The sequence below is a fragment of the Lycium barbarum genome, chromosome 2 (assembly GCF_019175385.1).
Source record: "Lycium barbarum isolate Lr01 chromosome 2, ASM1917538v2, whole genome shotgun sequence".
Taxonomy (NCBI): domain Eukaryota; kingdom Viridiplantae; phylum Streptophyta; class Magnoliopsida; order Solanales; family Solanaceae; genus Lycium; species Lycium barbarum.
The window spans coordinates 67,462,018-67,477,551 of NC_083338.1; the positions used below are offsets into that span (position 1 = coordinate 67,462,018).

A 15,534-nucleotide genomic window follows, 5' to 3' on the forward strand; every position below is an offset into this window, starting at 1 on the left:
CTTCCAAAATATTTTTCTTGTGGTATTTGCACTAATTCATGGTCCCTCTACAACATGGTGCAATTATTTGGGAAGAAAAGGCACTAGTTTCTTCAATGGGACAACATATTTGAGTGAAGAAGTTGAAGAGAAAAGGTAAGAATTCATTCCATATTATTATGTTATAAAGGTTTGTTTGTGTTGTAGTATATGGAAATGAGTAGAAAGTGTGGAAAAATGGAAGTTTGCAAAGTGGGTATGGAATATAGAATGTGGCCGTGTGTGTGTGTTATTGTATAGGTGTGATTAGTTGAATTTTATGTTGCATTCTAGTTGTGTGTAGGATGGAATGTATATTGAGAATGAAAGTTGAATGAATTTGATGGACGTTGGGAAAAATGGAGTGTGGCCGTGTGATGTTGAAATTAGAATGGAAATGAATCACTTTGTTTAATATGTTAATTGTGTTAATGTGATGCTTGCAATGTAAATGAAGATGAAATGATATAAGTTTGCATTGAAATGGGAAGTAGAAGTTTATGTCGTTTTATGATGATTTTATGACATTATGAAAATTGAGTTGTAAGGATACAATTATGATGATCATTGGTGGATTTGGAAGATGGAAACATGTTATGTATATGTATGCCAAAGATTAGGAATTTTGAATGAAATATGGTTTTGGTGGAAAATTGTATATTTTGTATATCGTGTGAATATTTTGTGAAAACGATATGAAATGCTTTTAAACTATATGGTGATGACCTTGATTAATGATGAATACGAAAATTTGAGATTAGTTTGGAAATGTGAAGTCGGAATGAACGTTATTGCATTGTGTCGGAAAGTAGAACTAGTTGCCTTATATTGTGCTATATTGTGGTGATTGTGGACATTGTTGATGTTGTTGGGTTGTTGTTACTACTATTTGAGCCGAGATGATTCTCGGGGGTGCTATATTTATAGAGGAGATGCTGCCGAAATTTCGGTAGACAAAATGAAGTTAAGTGCATTCTTAAGCCTTGAAAATTCTAATTGGTAACAATGACCAATTGCAGATTTTGGACGAAACGGGAATCGAGTTTGATTGAGCGTACGAAGTAAGAAAGGTATGTAAGGCTCCCCACTTCTTCTTTTGGCATGTCTTAGTATGCTAGGTCGATATCGGAACCCCGGGAGCAAATTCTACTCCTCGAAATCCGAATTAGAAAATGGCTACTATTCATTCAATTCAATTGAAGCTTAAGGACCCTATTTTGGCTAGAAAGTAACCAAACGTCCGAAACTTGTGCAAACATAGTCGGATCGCTTCGAAACCCTTATGTATGACTCCATAGACCTCAAATGTCCATAAATCATGTCCGCCACCTCGACTTGACCCGAGGTGGGCCCGCTAAGTCCGAAACCCTTTTGTTTGCCCTATAAGATTCACCTCGGCATAACGCCGGTAAAGGACTTTCGTTTATGAATTTGACTATCATAAAATAATGTTTTGGTCGCCACGATATCTTAAACCATATTTTGAACTACAACGGCCATTTTGGAAATATTTTTATGAAATGAACCCTGTTTGATTAATTATCCGAATTATTTTGACTATTGGGTCAACTTATGATTTTATCAAGCTTACAAAAGTACTTCGACATTCTAACTTACATTTTGAACTATAAACATAATTTTGGAAGAACTTTTGTGAAATAAACCCCGTGTTGACCACTTGTTCAGACTAGTTGGATTAACGGGCCGACACATGACTATATTGGGCCCTATAGCTATTCCGATCCGTAAGTTGCGTTAGTCGTTCATGACTCTGCTCGTGCCCATTAATTTGATATCGCTCATAGGTCCCTGGGCCGGTTATTGATCGCACGAATCATGACAATCCGACCGTATGGCCTCCTATTGATACGAGTATCCGAGTATAGGTGTTCCGGGCACTCCGTTACAGCTATTTTGATATGAGTATTCGGATATGAACATCTTGATCGAGTAATCCGTTACGAATATTCTTATAGTATGTTGAATCACTCTCACAAGCCTTATAAAATGCTTGGACATATAAAATGACTCCAGACGTTGTGTGTTGATACATTCCATCGTGCCATCCAAAAAGTTATATATGTGCCTTATGACTACTGTCCGATTCCTTGAACTGATCCGTCGATTGAAATCTGTTTTGAAACGTTCGTAATGATTCTGTGGTAAACGTATCCCTAAATATCACGTATCAATTCTGATCGTTGCGAAATACGTCTATAATCCTCAAATGGAAATAAGTGTTTGTATCTATCGAGTCTGTGTTTATGGGTGTCTAGTCTCTCACTATTCCGTTCGTGCAAGCCTTACCATGTCTATTCACTAAGCCGGACCAAGCTATGCTGTCGTGCGCTATTTCCCTATATTGCCTATGGTGTTCTGAAATAAAACCGTGAGGGGTGGTCTGGGCTGAGCTCGATCCCCAAAGCGGATAGTATCTGCGCTGTGTGATTTGATACCAGGCAGACGCGTTGGGAGTGTACTGGGCGGAGCTCGAGCTCCCGAGACTGGTCCGTGACCCATGTACTGGGCAGAGCTCGAGCGGGAAAAACGGGCAGTTTCTGCATGGGATGACCACTGTACTGGGCCGAGCTCGAGGTGGCATACCCCTTGTAGACGCGTATTCTGATATGATCTGATATGATTTGATACGATATGTTTGTGTATGGTGTGACCACTGTACTGGGCTGAGCTCGAGGTGGCACACTCTTTGTAAACATCATATGATTCACAGGTGGCAACATCTGATCCGATACGCTATGGTGTTCTGATATGGCATATGACTCTATATAACTCTGGATTATGATTCTGTCTATCCGCCTGGAATCTGATTCTGTCTGTCCATCTGAAATGTGATTCTGTCTATCCGTCGGGAATCTGATTCTGCCTGTTCGTCTGAAATATGATTCTATCTGCCCGTCTGGAGTATGATTTTGTCTGTCCGTCTGGATTTTGATTCTGTCCGCTACCCTTCTGTCCGTCCGGCTAAATTACGTTTCTGTATGTTGTACTTCTGGTAATCTGATCCGGACCACGACTCAGTCTGTTCCATTTTGTACCTCTGTCTCTGATTATGATGGTATCAGTTACATCTGTGCCCCAGCTCTGTGCGATGATTCTGTCAGTTGAACTCGGTATGTCTGTCTTGGATTTAGATTCGGTTATGCCTGTTATACTTCTGTATATATTTCTGTGCTTCTGGTCCGGGCTATGATTATACTTGTGATATTTTCGCTTTACATACTCGGTACATTTTCGTACTGACCCCCTGTTCTTCGGGGGCTGCGTTTCATGCCGCGCAGGTACTCCCAGATGAGCTAAAGCTATTACAGAAGATGATCCAGCGGGGTTAGCAAACTCCATTTGCTTCTGGAGTGCTGCCGAGTCAGAGTCCGTATGTTATGGTTCTGGATTATGTTAGTGACTTTGCAGACAGTGTTGTGAGTATTGGTTGTTTGTATGTAAGCGGCTCCATCAGCCGATATGTAGGTCTGAGTTATGTATTGGATTCTGTATGATTATATGTATTTGTTTGATTTGAAAGAATATTTCAAAAAAAATTACTATGCATTTCTGAGGGTTCGCTCGGCCCTAAGTAAGGGTCGGGTGCCCATCACACCCTCGAAATGTTGGGGTGTGACAGTACTACTATAAGTATAAATGTATGAAATGGAAGGTTCCCCTTAGAAAGAGGGTAAGTAAATAGGATGAACAACGCTAGAGGCATAAATAACTTTATCCTCCTATGACTCTTTTATCTTATGTTATTCCTTATGCTTCCATTATGTTATTGATTTTGCTTTACATACTCAGTACATTATTCGTACTGACGTCCTTTGTTTGTGAACATTGCGTCATGCCCGCAGGTGGACAGGGAAATAGACTTGACCCATGGACTGCTTGTTAAGAGACTGCATAGAGGAGCTCCATTTGATTCGGAGCTGCAGCTGTGGGTACTATTCTTTTAAGTATATACATATGGGCATGGCGGGGCACTATCCCGTCTTTATGATGATATTCATACTCTTCTTAGAGGCTCGTAGACAGTCATGTATAGTATATGTCTTTTGCCTTATCCGCTCATGTTTTGGTATATTATTTTGTTAGCCTTGTGGGCTTGTGTATATGTGTATGGGCATAGTTGTTGACGCTGATATATAAAAGTGTTTTAGCCATTGGAAATGGTATTATTGAGGCATAGAATAGTAAATAGGCCATGTGGCTCACCTAGATATGAATGTGAATGTACGATGAGAGGTGCCCGGTGGGTTAGTTCCGGGTGCCCATCATGGCCCTCCGGTTGGGTCGTGACAAAAGTAGTATCAGAACAGTTCTGTCCTAGGGTGTGTCTACGAGCCGTGTCCAGTAGAGTCTTGGTAATGGGTGTGTTGCGCGCCACACTTATAAACAGGAGGCTGCAGACATTTTAGGTATGAATGACCTTCTTTCTTCATAAGATCGTACGATAGAGCCATGATATAAAGATTTATTTTTCTTTAACCGTGTGTTATGCGTTTCAAAAATGCCTGTAAAGAGAAAAGCTACAACAACCCAAAAGGGAAAGACTGGCAGAAAAGTAGGCCGGAAGAGCACCACCAACGAATATTGAGGAAGGTGAGTCCCAGAATGTGGCTCAATCTTAGTCCTCTCACTCATTGCCTATTTCTGAGGCACATATGGGAGCCTCAGCCCCAGCTCCAGCACCCCCAGCTCCTCCACCAGAGGTTTCGGGCCAAGAGGTGAAAGAGGCCATTCAATTGTTGACTCAATTGGTTGCCGCTCAGGCCCAGCAGCAAGGTATGGGTCATGGTGATAGGGCGGTTAGTGCAAGAGCCCGTTATTTTATTATCTTGAACCCTCCAGAGTTCTTCGGGTCAAAGGCGGATGAGGACCCTCAAAACTTTATTGATGGAATGTTGAAGACACTTCGGTTAATGCATGCTTCCGACGTCGAATCGGTGGAGTTAGCATCGTATTGGTTGCGGGATGTTACGGTTCATTGGTACACAGTGTGGTTGTCTTCTAGGGGAGTTAATGCACCTCCCTCGGTATGGCAAGAATTTTTTTATGCTTTCCTACGACATTACTTGCCCCAGAGGTTCGGCGGGCTAGAGCCGATAAGTTCTTGAATCTTAAGCAAGCAAGTATGAGTGGTTTAGAGTAAATTCTCCTCTTTAATTCTTTGGCTAGGTATGCTTCTGCCATGGTAGCAGATATGAGTGATCGAGTGCACCTATTTATGAGTGGCTTAGGGCCACATTTTATGGATAAGTGCTTGACTACATACCTTCAAGACAATATGGATATGTCTCGCATTCAAGCCCATACCCAGAATTTGGAGGAAAGCCAACAACCGCAAAGAAGTGAGCGTGAGTTTGAAAAGGCTATAACAAGAAGGCTAGATCTTCAGGTCCGACTAGTGAGTTTAGAGGAGGGAAAAGATAGCAGTTTTCTAGGCATTCAGGCCATTCCATGACTAGTGCGCCTCCATGGTTTACAGGCCAGAGATTTGATAGATCTACTCACTCCGGGCCGAGTCAGAGTTTTAGAGCTTCAGGTTCTCGTTAAAGAGGCGACTCGGGTCAGTCAAGGCCACCCATGCCATGATGTTCCCAGTACGGGAAGTCACATTGGGGCCAGTGTCGATTAGGCTCAGATGTTTGCTATGCATGACGTCAGCCAGGCCATATCATACGTGACTGCCCCTCGATTGGTGGTAGGGGTAAGGTCCAGCCTTCAGGGTCGGCAGTCGGGTCTTCATCATCTATACGCCCTCCGGGGCAAGGCTTTCAGACCCCAGTTAGTCGCGGTAGAGGTAGAGGAGGAGCTCCCAATTCTAGCGGTCCCCAGCACCGTATTTATGCTCTGGCTGGATGACAGGATCTTGAGTGCTCCCTTGATGTTGTTACAAGTATATTATCGGTATTTTCTCTTGATGTATATTCATTGATAGATCCGGGCTCCACATTATCATATTTTACTCAATATATTGTAGGTCGATTTGGGGTCAAAACGGAGTCAACCAAACCTTTCGAGGTATCGACACCCGTTGGTGAATCGGTAATAGCTAGCCGAGTATATAAAAATTGTGTAGTTGTGATTCGTGATCATCGTACTATGGTTGATTTACATGAGTTGAAAATGGTGGACTTTGATGTTATTATGGGCATGGATTGGTTGGTTTCTTGCTATGCCAATGTTGATTGTAGAACGAAAATGGTTCGCTTCCAGTTTTCGGGAGAACCAGTTTTTGAATGGAAAGGAAATACAGCGTCCCCGAGAGGTAGGTTTATTTCCTATCTCAAGGCGAGGAAAATGATTGCTAAAGGTTGTATTTATCATTTAGTTCGGGTTCATGATATAGAATCCAAATCGACGACTCTTCAGTCTGTCCCCGTAGTGAACGAGTTTCCGGATGTATTCCCGGATGAGCTTCCAGGTCTTCCCCCAGCGCGGGAGATTGACTTTTCTATTGATGTGCTACCGGACACTAAACCCATATCAATTCCTCCTTGTATAATGGCTCCTGCAGAGTTGAAAGAGTTGAAGGAGCAATTGAAGGACTTACTTGAAAAGGGCTTTATTAGGCCTAGTTCTTCCCCGCAGGGAGCACTCGTGTTGTTTGTGAGGAATAAAGACGGCTCCTTGCGAATGTGCTTTGACTACAGGCAACTGAATAAGGTACGATCAAGAACAAATATTCGCTTCCAAGGATTGATGACTTATTTGACCAATTACAAGACGCCAAATGGTTTTCAAAGATAGACTTAAGATCCAGGTATCATCAGGTGAGAGTTAGGGAAAAAGATATTCCCAAGACGGCCTTTTAAACAAGATATGGTCATTTTCAGTTTCGGGTAATGTCATTTAGGCTAACTAACACACCGGCAGTATTAATGAATTTGATGAACAATGTGTTCAGGCCTTTCCTGGATTTATTTATGATTGTGTTCATTGATGATATCCTGGTATATTCTAGGTCCGAGGCAAAACATGCAAATCATTTGTGTACTGTCCTTAGAGTTCTCCAAACTAAAGAGCTATTTGCAAAATTTTCGAAGTGCGACTTTTGGTTGAATTCAGTGAACCTTTTGGGACAAATTATTTCAGTCGATGGTATTCGGGTAGATACCCAAAAGATTGAGGTTGTGAAGACTTGGACAAGGCCTACAACACCTACGGAGGTTCGCAGTTTTATGGGCTTGGCAGGTTACTAAAGACGATTTGTAGAGGGCTTTTCGTCTATCTCTGCATCATTGACAAAGCTAACTCAGAAATCAGCAAAATTTCAATGGGCGGATGCTTGTGAACGTTGTTTTCAAGAGTTGAAGAATAGATTAACTTCCGCCCCGGTCCTAACACTTCCAGAGGGATTGGAAGGCTATGTGTTAGTGCAGCATGGTAAGGTGATTGCTTATGCTTCAAGGCAGTTGCGAAAACATGAGAAAAATTATCCAACCCATGATCTTGAGCTAGCTGCGGTGATTCATGCATTGAATATGTGGAGACATTAATTGGATGGTGTCCATGTGGATATCTACACAGATCACAAGAGCCTTCAGTATATTTTCAAGCAGAAGGAATTGAATCTACGACAGCGACGATGGTTGGAGTTGTTGAAAGATTATGATGTTAATATCCTATACCATCCCGTGAAGGCGAACGTTGTGGCTGATGCTCTTAGCCGTAGATCTATGGGAAGTTTATGCGATGTTCCTCTAGAGAAAAGAGAGTTAGCTCGTGAGCTCCAGCAGTTAGCTAGCCTAGGAGTCCGGGTAATGGATTCTGGCGATATGGGTGCTACTATTCAGAATTCAGCGGTCTCGTCCATTGTGGTTGAAGTGAAAGAGCGTCAATACGAGGATCCCATGCTAGTTCATTATAGAAATACATTCCCTCAGAATAAGAAGTCATCCTTTGAGATTTCTGGAGAAGGAGTTCTTCGATGTCGAGGCAGGTTGTGTGTTCCTGATGTTGCAGGATTACGCTACCAAGTATTATGAGAAGCCCATAGTTCCTGTTATTCTATTCATCTCGAAGCAATGAAAATGTATCATGATTTTAAATCTATATATTGGTGGAATGGAAAGAAGAAAGACATAGCGGAGTTCGTGGCTCAATGCCCTAATTGTCAGCAAGTGAAAATTGAACACCAAAAGTCTTGTTGATTGTTGCAAGCTATACAAATTCCGACTTGGAAATGAGAAGTGATAAACATGGATTTCATTGCAGGATTACCTCGTTCAAAGCACAAATATGATTCTATATGTGTAATTGTGGATAGACTTACGAAGTCAGCTCATTTCCTACCGGTCAAAACTGCATATGTAGCTAAAGATTATGCAAGGCTTTATGTCAAAGATATAGTGCGATTCCATGGTATTCCAGTATCTATTATTTCCGATAGAGGGACACAGTTTACCGCAAATTTTTGGATGTCTTTTCAAGAAGGTTTGGGGACTCAGGTAAGTCTTAGCACAACATTTCATCCACAAACTGATGGGAAATCTGAGCGTACCATTCAAACTCTTGAGGATATGCTACGAGAAAGTGTATTGGATTTCGGAGGTAGTTAGGATGATCACTTACCGCTTATCGAATTTGCTTATAACAACAGTTATCATTTCAACATCATAATGGCCCCGTATGAGGCTTTATATGGGCGCAAGTGCAGATCGCCAATTGGGTGGTTCGAAGTGGGAGAGACTAAATTGATAGGACCAGACGTGGTCCAGCAAGCTATAGAAAAGGTTAAGCTCATACAGGATCGATTATTAACAGCTCAGAGTCGTCAGAAATCCAATGCAAATAATCATCGAAGGGAGTTAGAGTTTCAAGTGAAAGATTAGGTATTCTTGAAGATGTCGCCAATGAAGGGCGTTAGGAGATTTGGCAAAAATACCAAGCCTAGTCCTCGGTATATTAGACCTTATGAGATTGTAGGCAAGGTAGGCCATGTGGCTTATGAATTAGATCTACCTTCAGATTTGGAGTCAGTCCATCCGGTTTTCCATGTATCGATGCTTCGTAAGTACATTAGACATCCTTCTAGAGTTGTACCGGCAGGTTAGTTTTCATGCTTATTACATGTTATCAAGAATGTTTAGTTGTTGAACAACTTGGGTAAAAGGAGAAAGTAGAAGATGAGGTTTAAATGTAGTTTTCATGATGTTTTTGAGTAGTAAGCTAACTTGAGTCATGATTCTTAGTATGATATGGATATGATCTTGTTATGGAAGGTAATAATGGTAATGAGGAAGCGTTTTATGAAAATGTGCAAAGGGTTGGTGTGAAGTTTTTATTATAAGTTGAACACGAGTATGAATTTTGAAACTTAATGGAATATAACTACTTGATTATGATATTGTGGAAGTTGTTATAGTTGTTTGGGAGTTGTTTCGCAATATGATAGAAGCCGACGAAATAGGAGAAATGCTTCCCAATTTTTTTTAGCTCATGAATTGCTCTAGTGTGAAGTCAAGAGTGTCTTTAAGACTTAACCATGGTATGAATCCTTTTAAATGTAGATTTCTCAAGCTTGGGCGGTGAACGCTAAGTAGTTAAGAATACAAAGACGTATGTAAGGATAACTCTTCTTTCTTAAGGCATGATCCCATCGTTGTATACCATCATGTGAATTCCATATTGTCTTCCAAGATGACTTCATTGCTAGAATCGCTAAGGCTCATAATCATTGATAAATCTCATGATGCCATTGGTCCCATCCTATGATAGTTGATTCTCTGAGGAAGGATATAATGAAAATGATGATGACGATGATGATGTTGAGGACATTTATGTACTCCTATGTATACATATTTATATATTAAAGTATGACTACTAAGAACACCGAGCTTATATGGTCGGGTATGATATCTATCGCGCGTGCACAACTGCAGTTGGGTACGGATAACACTGAGCCTTGGTAGGGTCAGATATGTATAATACCGAGTCTTGTAATGGATGGGTATGTGAGTCACCGAACCTCTATGGTCAGGTATGGTACTACTATAAGTATAAATGTATGAAATGGAAGGTTCCCATTAGAAAGAGGGCAAGTCAATAGGATGAACAACGCTAGAGGCATAAATGACTTTATCCTCCTATGACTCTTTTATCTTATGTTATTCCTTATGCTTCCATTATGTTATTGATTATGCTTTACATACTCAGTATATTATTCGTACTGACATCCTTTGTTTGTGGACGCTGCATCATGCCCGCAGGTGGACAAGGAGATAGACTTGATCCATAGACTGCTTGTTCAGAGACTGCATAGAGGAGCTCCATTTGATTCGGAGCTGCTGCTGTTGGTACTATTATTTTGGGTATATACATATGGGCATAGCTGGGCCCTGTCCCGTCCTTATGATGATATTCATACTCTTCTTAGAGGCTCGTAGACAGTCATGTATAGTAGATGTCTTTTGCCTTGTTGGCTCATGTTTTGGTATATTATTTTGTTGGCCTTGTGGGTTTGTGTATATGTGTATGGGCATATTTGTTGACGCTGATATATAAAAGTGTTTTACCCGTCGGAAATGGTATTATTGAGGCATAGAATTGTAAATAGGCCACGTGGCTCACCTAGATATGAATGTGAATGTACGATGAGAGGTGCCCGGTGGGTTAGTTCCGGGTGCCCGTTATGGCCCTCCGATTGGGTCGTAACAGTCAAAAAGGTGAGAAAAGGGTATCTTTACCAAAATAGGTGGATGAAGGATATATTTAGACCTTTTGAGATAGTCCAGGATATTTTTTTATCCTTTTCTGAAGAATTTATGACTTAGTAATGTTAATTCTTATGCTAGATCAGCAAGTGTCCACAATTCCTTGACTATGTCAGAATGAATTTAATTATCTTTCTTTTATGCTTTTTTTTTTAAAAAAAATTTAAGACCACCTAGCTAGATGCTAGTGGTGTTTTATTCCAAAATCAAAGCATGTACATAAATAGGAAAGAAGAAGAATAAAGCAAAAAACTAGAGAAGAGCTACTCTAAGCTACAGAAATTGTAATCAGGATCATAGTGTTGCAAACTGGATGCTCATGTTGTATGATCTGTTTTTCTGGGATGATAACACTATCAAACACCTCAAAGCTCTCACCAGGTGCTATGTTATTAGACCCCATGATCATTCAAACAAGAGTAAGGCTGCATATGCAAACTGCTGCTAACCATAGTCCTGTGTATCCCGGAAGTATCCAAATCACTACCTATATTGACCATAACATGGTTGTTGTAAACTTCTAATCCAAACTTGCTAGAAGAATGAGCAGTAGTACTACTAATACCACTATCTAGCTAGGCCAGTTTTAGTAGTTACTAGTCATATTACAGTCTAAGGAAGTAGTGAACTAGAAATGGAGTGCAAAATCCTTCTTCAATCTGGTTCCCTTTCCTTGTATGTTTTGAATATGAAGTTAGGAATCATGGATTTATCCATATTTAGCAATATTTTCCCTGTAGGTGTGAGCTCTTGGAAATTGTTAACTTCTAATGCACCTGTACAATTGAGCACACTGTTAGCTAAACAATCTGCCATTGTATTGCCCTCCCTCTTGACATGGACAAACTGGACTTGTCCTCTCTTTCTCCATTCTTTAATATTTTGCACCTCCATACTAACTTTCCAAGGAGTTTCCCTGTCTCCTTGAATGATGTTCACCATAGCTAGAGAGTCAGTTTCCATGATCACAGGTAGCATATGGTTATTAACACAATATTGCAGACCATCATGAATTGTAGTTACTTCTGCATATATATTTGTTGTGTTGCTTAATCTTCTAGCAGCAGCATGAATCAGATCACCTATTTCATCTCTAATGCAAAATGCAGCTGAACTTTGGCCTGGATTACCCCTGGATGCACCATACCACCCTGTACTTAGGAATCTCCATTGTACCATTTGACTTCCTGATCTAGGATTGAGTCCTTCTAAAAGCTGTACCATCTGAGGCCAAGTATGTGGAACATTCTTCAACCATGGATATAGACTACTTATCAGTTTGTGAATGTTCTGATTGATGCAGTAGATAACTTTACTCTTACTCATCTGTGCCCCATTCATCAGTGCATTTCTTCTCTTCCACAACTGCCAACAGATGAATGATGGCATTGCTTCAAAAACTAGTTTTAACTTACCTACACACTTCATATTCCACCATTTTTGCACTGCTTGATGTAACTGTATTAGAGGGTCTATGATACCTGCTGCTGTGGTATAGTAATTCCACACTTCTGCTGCACAATTACCAGTTAAGAAAAGATGTTGCAGTGTTTCCTCTGAATGTGAATTTAGACAACATCTGCATCTTGATACAATGGAAATATTCATTCTTTTGAGTACATCATCCACTGGGAGTTTAGCTTTCCACATCCTCCATAAAAAGAATGAAATTTTGAATGACACTTCTTTTCTCCATATTCTTTGATAATTCAATGACTTTTTCTCCTACTGCCTCATTAAGTTCCATGCACTGGTCACTGTAAATTTACCAGAATTAGTTAAGGACCACCATGGTACATCTGCATCTTTTGATTGCCCCATTATGCTCAGTTCAGACTTAACATGATTCACCACCTGGTCTGGTAACACTGCAATCATCTTTTGGAAGTCCCAACCTTCTGAGTTCATGAGTTCAGCCACCTCTTCTAAATTGTGATCTGATCTTGAAACATCCCTGAGAGGCCCCAACCTAGTCTAGTTATCTTCCCAGATATCACATGAACCACTTCTAGGTTCCCACAAAATAAAGTGAACCATTTGATCCCTGGCTTCCAACATCTTTTTCCATACTCTTGAACCACCCTTTCATTGTACCCTTGTTGGTTTAAGCTTCTTACAAGATATAGCTTCATAGTCTCTGAGGATTTCAATGATCATTTGTAAGGAATTCCTCTCAGCAGATGCAAATATTATGGTATCATCTGCATATGCAAGATGATTGATGTTGGCACTCCATTTAGGCAAGTCATACCCCACATACAAACTGTTGTCATGCAATAAGTTCAATACCCTTTATAGCACTTCTACTGTCAATATAAACAAAGCTGGTGACAAAGGGTCACCTTGTTTGACTCCCCTTGTAGAATGAAAGAAACCTCTAGCTTTGCCATTAAACAAAATTGAATACCAGTTGTTTGCTATCAGTCTCCATATTCTATCAATGAACCCTCCTGAAAATCCCATCTGATTTAGCACTTTTGTCAAAAAACTCTATCATATGCCTTTTCCATATCTAGCTTTAGGACCACATTAGCTGGTTTGCCCCTCTACCTAATATTTGTGACAATTTCTTGTGTGAGCAAAACATTTTCAATTATACTTCTTCCCTTCACAAAACCAGCCTGATGAAAAGAGATTACAGTAGGAAGGACCTTCTCTAACGTGTCATGCAGAACTCTGGATAAGACTTTATTAATGAAGTTACTGAGACTTATTGGCCTTAAATCTGAATAACTTTGTACCATCTCTTTCTTAGGGATCAGAACCACATTAGTATGTGTGATTGACTTTGGAAGGGTATCACCTTGGAAAAAGGCAAGTACCATCCTGATCACATGTACTTCTACAATAGACCAACAAACTTGGTAGAATAAACCTGAAAAGCCATCTGGTCCACTGGCACTAGAACCACTGAGGTTGAACACAACTGCTTTCACTTCCTCATTAGAAGGAACCTTACATAACATTTCATTACTCTCCTCATTCACCAAACATGGAATATGTTGTAGAATATCCTCATTTGTATGGCCTATTTCCTCCTGAGTAAACTGCTTGTGATAATACTTTACTGCTTCATTTTCCATTTCCTCTTCATTGTCTAACCAGTTACCATCAAGATCTTGAATTCTCTGAATTTGTAGCCTTTTCCTCCTACCTATCACCAGATTATGAAAAACTCTGGTGTTTCTATCACTCTGGACAAACCAATCAATACCAAACTTTTGTCTCCAATATTCTTCCTCATAGTGTAAGTACTGTTTGAGTTCAGCTTGGGATTGTTGAAGCACACTTCTGTTCCCACTACTAGGACAATCTTCAAACAAATTCTATTTAATTCTAACTATTTATCCCTGATGATTAGTTGTTTGAAGATATCACCATAAGTAGCTCTACTCCATTGAGATAACACCCCTTTCATATGCTTCAACTTCAGCTTAAAACTGATAAAAAGGTCTTCATGCATCCACATAGGCCAATTTTGCTGAACTGTGTCAAGGAAGGATTCATGTTCCACCCAAAACTTGAGAAATTTAAAAGGTCTGTGTTGATTTTGAGTGTCTTCCCCATAAGTGCATAAGAGTGAAGCATGGTCTGATCCAGTTCTAGGCAAGTGTTCCACCTCCATATGACTAAACCAGCTTTGTAACTCTGTATTCACCAGCATTCTATCTAATCTTTCAAAGATACAGTCATTAGATGCTCTACCATTCCACCAAGTGAAAGGGCTGCCCTTGAACTGAATTTTCTCTAATTCACAAGAGTTGATACAAAAAGCAAAATCTTCAATATCTTAAGCAAGAACAAGTATCCCTCCTATTTTCTCTTCCTCATTTAACACCACATTGAAATCTCCCCCTATTATCCAAGGAAGTGACATATCATTTGCCAAACTATAAATGTTATCCCATAGTTGCAATCTCTCCACCTCATTACATTTAGCATAAACTAAGGTAGTAACCAAAATTTTAACAGTATCATGAAAGATCAATTTTAGAGAAATCTGCTGCTCACTATCTAAATGAACTTCCACGTCTATATTGTCTGTTACAGAAAACAAGATCTTTCCATTACAATTAGCTCCAGCCTGACTCATTCTCAGTCTTCTCCTATAAAACTGCAGGTGCCTAACATGTTGGAATGGTTCCATAAGAGCCGCAAGGAAAAACTTGTGATGTCTATGAAGCATTTGAACTCTTTGAAAAGCCTTTTGAGTCCTCACTGACCGGATATTCCAAATTAATGACTTTGTCATCATTTAAAGTAGGCTTTAGTAGCAGTTCTCTGTGGAACCACCCTGGTAGGCTGTTGAATTTATGCTGGTACAGTGTTACCACTCTTCTTCTGACTCTTATTAATAACAACACCAGCTGATTTTTTATTTCCCTTATTATTACTGCCTTGATCCTCTTCATTGACTACTGCTTCTTTTTCCATATCTCTCCCCTTATTTGGTGACAACTTCTTTGATATATCTGTATTCTCCACATTGGGAGATGGCTCATGACCTGGATCTTGTCCATCTTTAATCACATTATCATCAATGTTTTCCTTCAATAGACTACTGTGTTCATTTACAAGATTGTGTGAAACCAAATCATGTAAATTTCTCATAGGAGAGCTCTTTTTCATTGAAGACACCTTCCGACCACTTTGACTAGATTCAATCCTTTCTTTAGACTCCACCAACTTACCATATGAAGATTTTGAAGGATACCATTGTATTGTTAAATCAACATTTATCTTCTCCTGTGACTGGTCTGCATCTAGATTCTGTTGAGGAGATACCACT

At 40.1% G+C, this 15,534-nt stretch overlaps 1 protein-coding gene across 1 annotated transcript; it reads right to left on the bottom strand.

Moving 5' to 3' along the window:
- Positions 1 to 11,399: 11,399 nt before the first annotated feature.
- On the bottom strand, positions 11,400 to 12,395 carry LOC132628625 (uncharacterized). The gene has a single exon (XM_060344391.1). The coding sequence runs from the start codon at positions 12,393 to 12,395 to the stop codon at positions 11,400 to 11,402; it is 996 nt and encodes a 331-aa protein (XP_060200374.1).
- Positions 12,396 to 15,534: the final 3,139 nt, after the last annotated feature.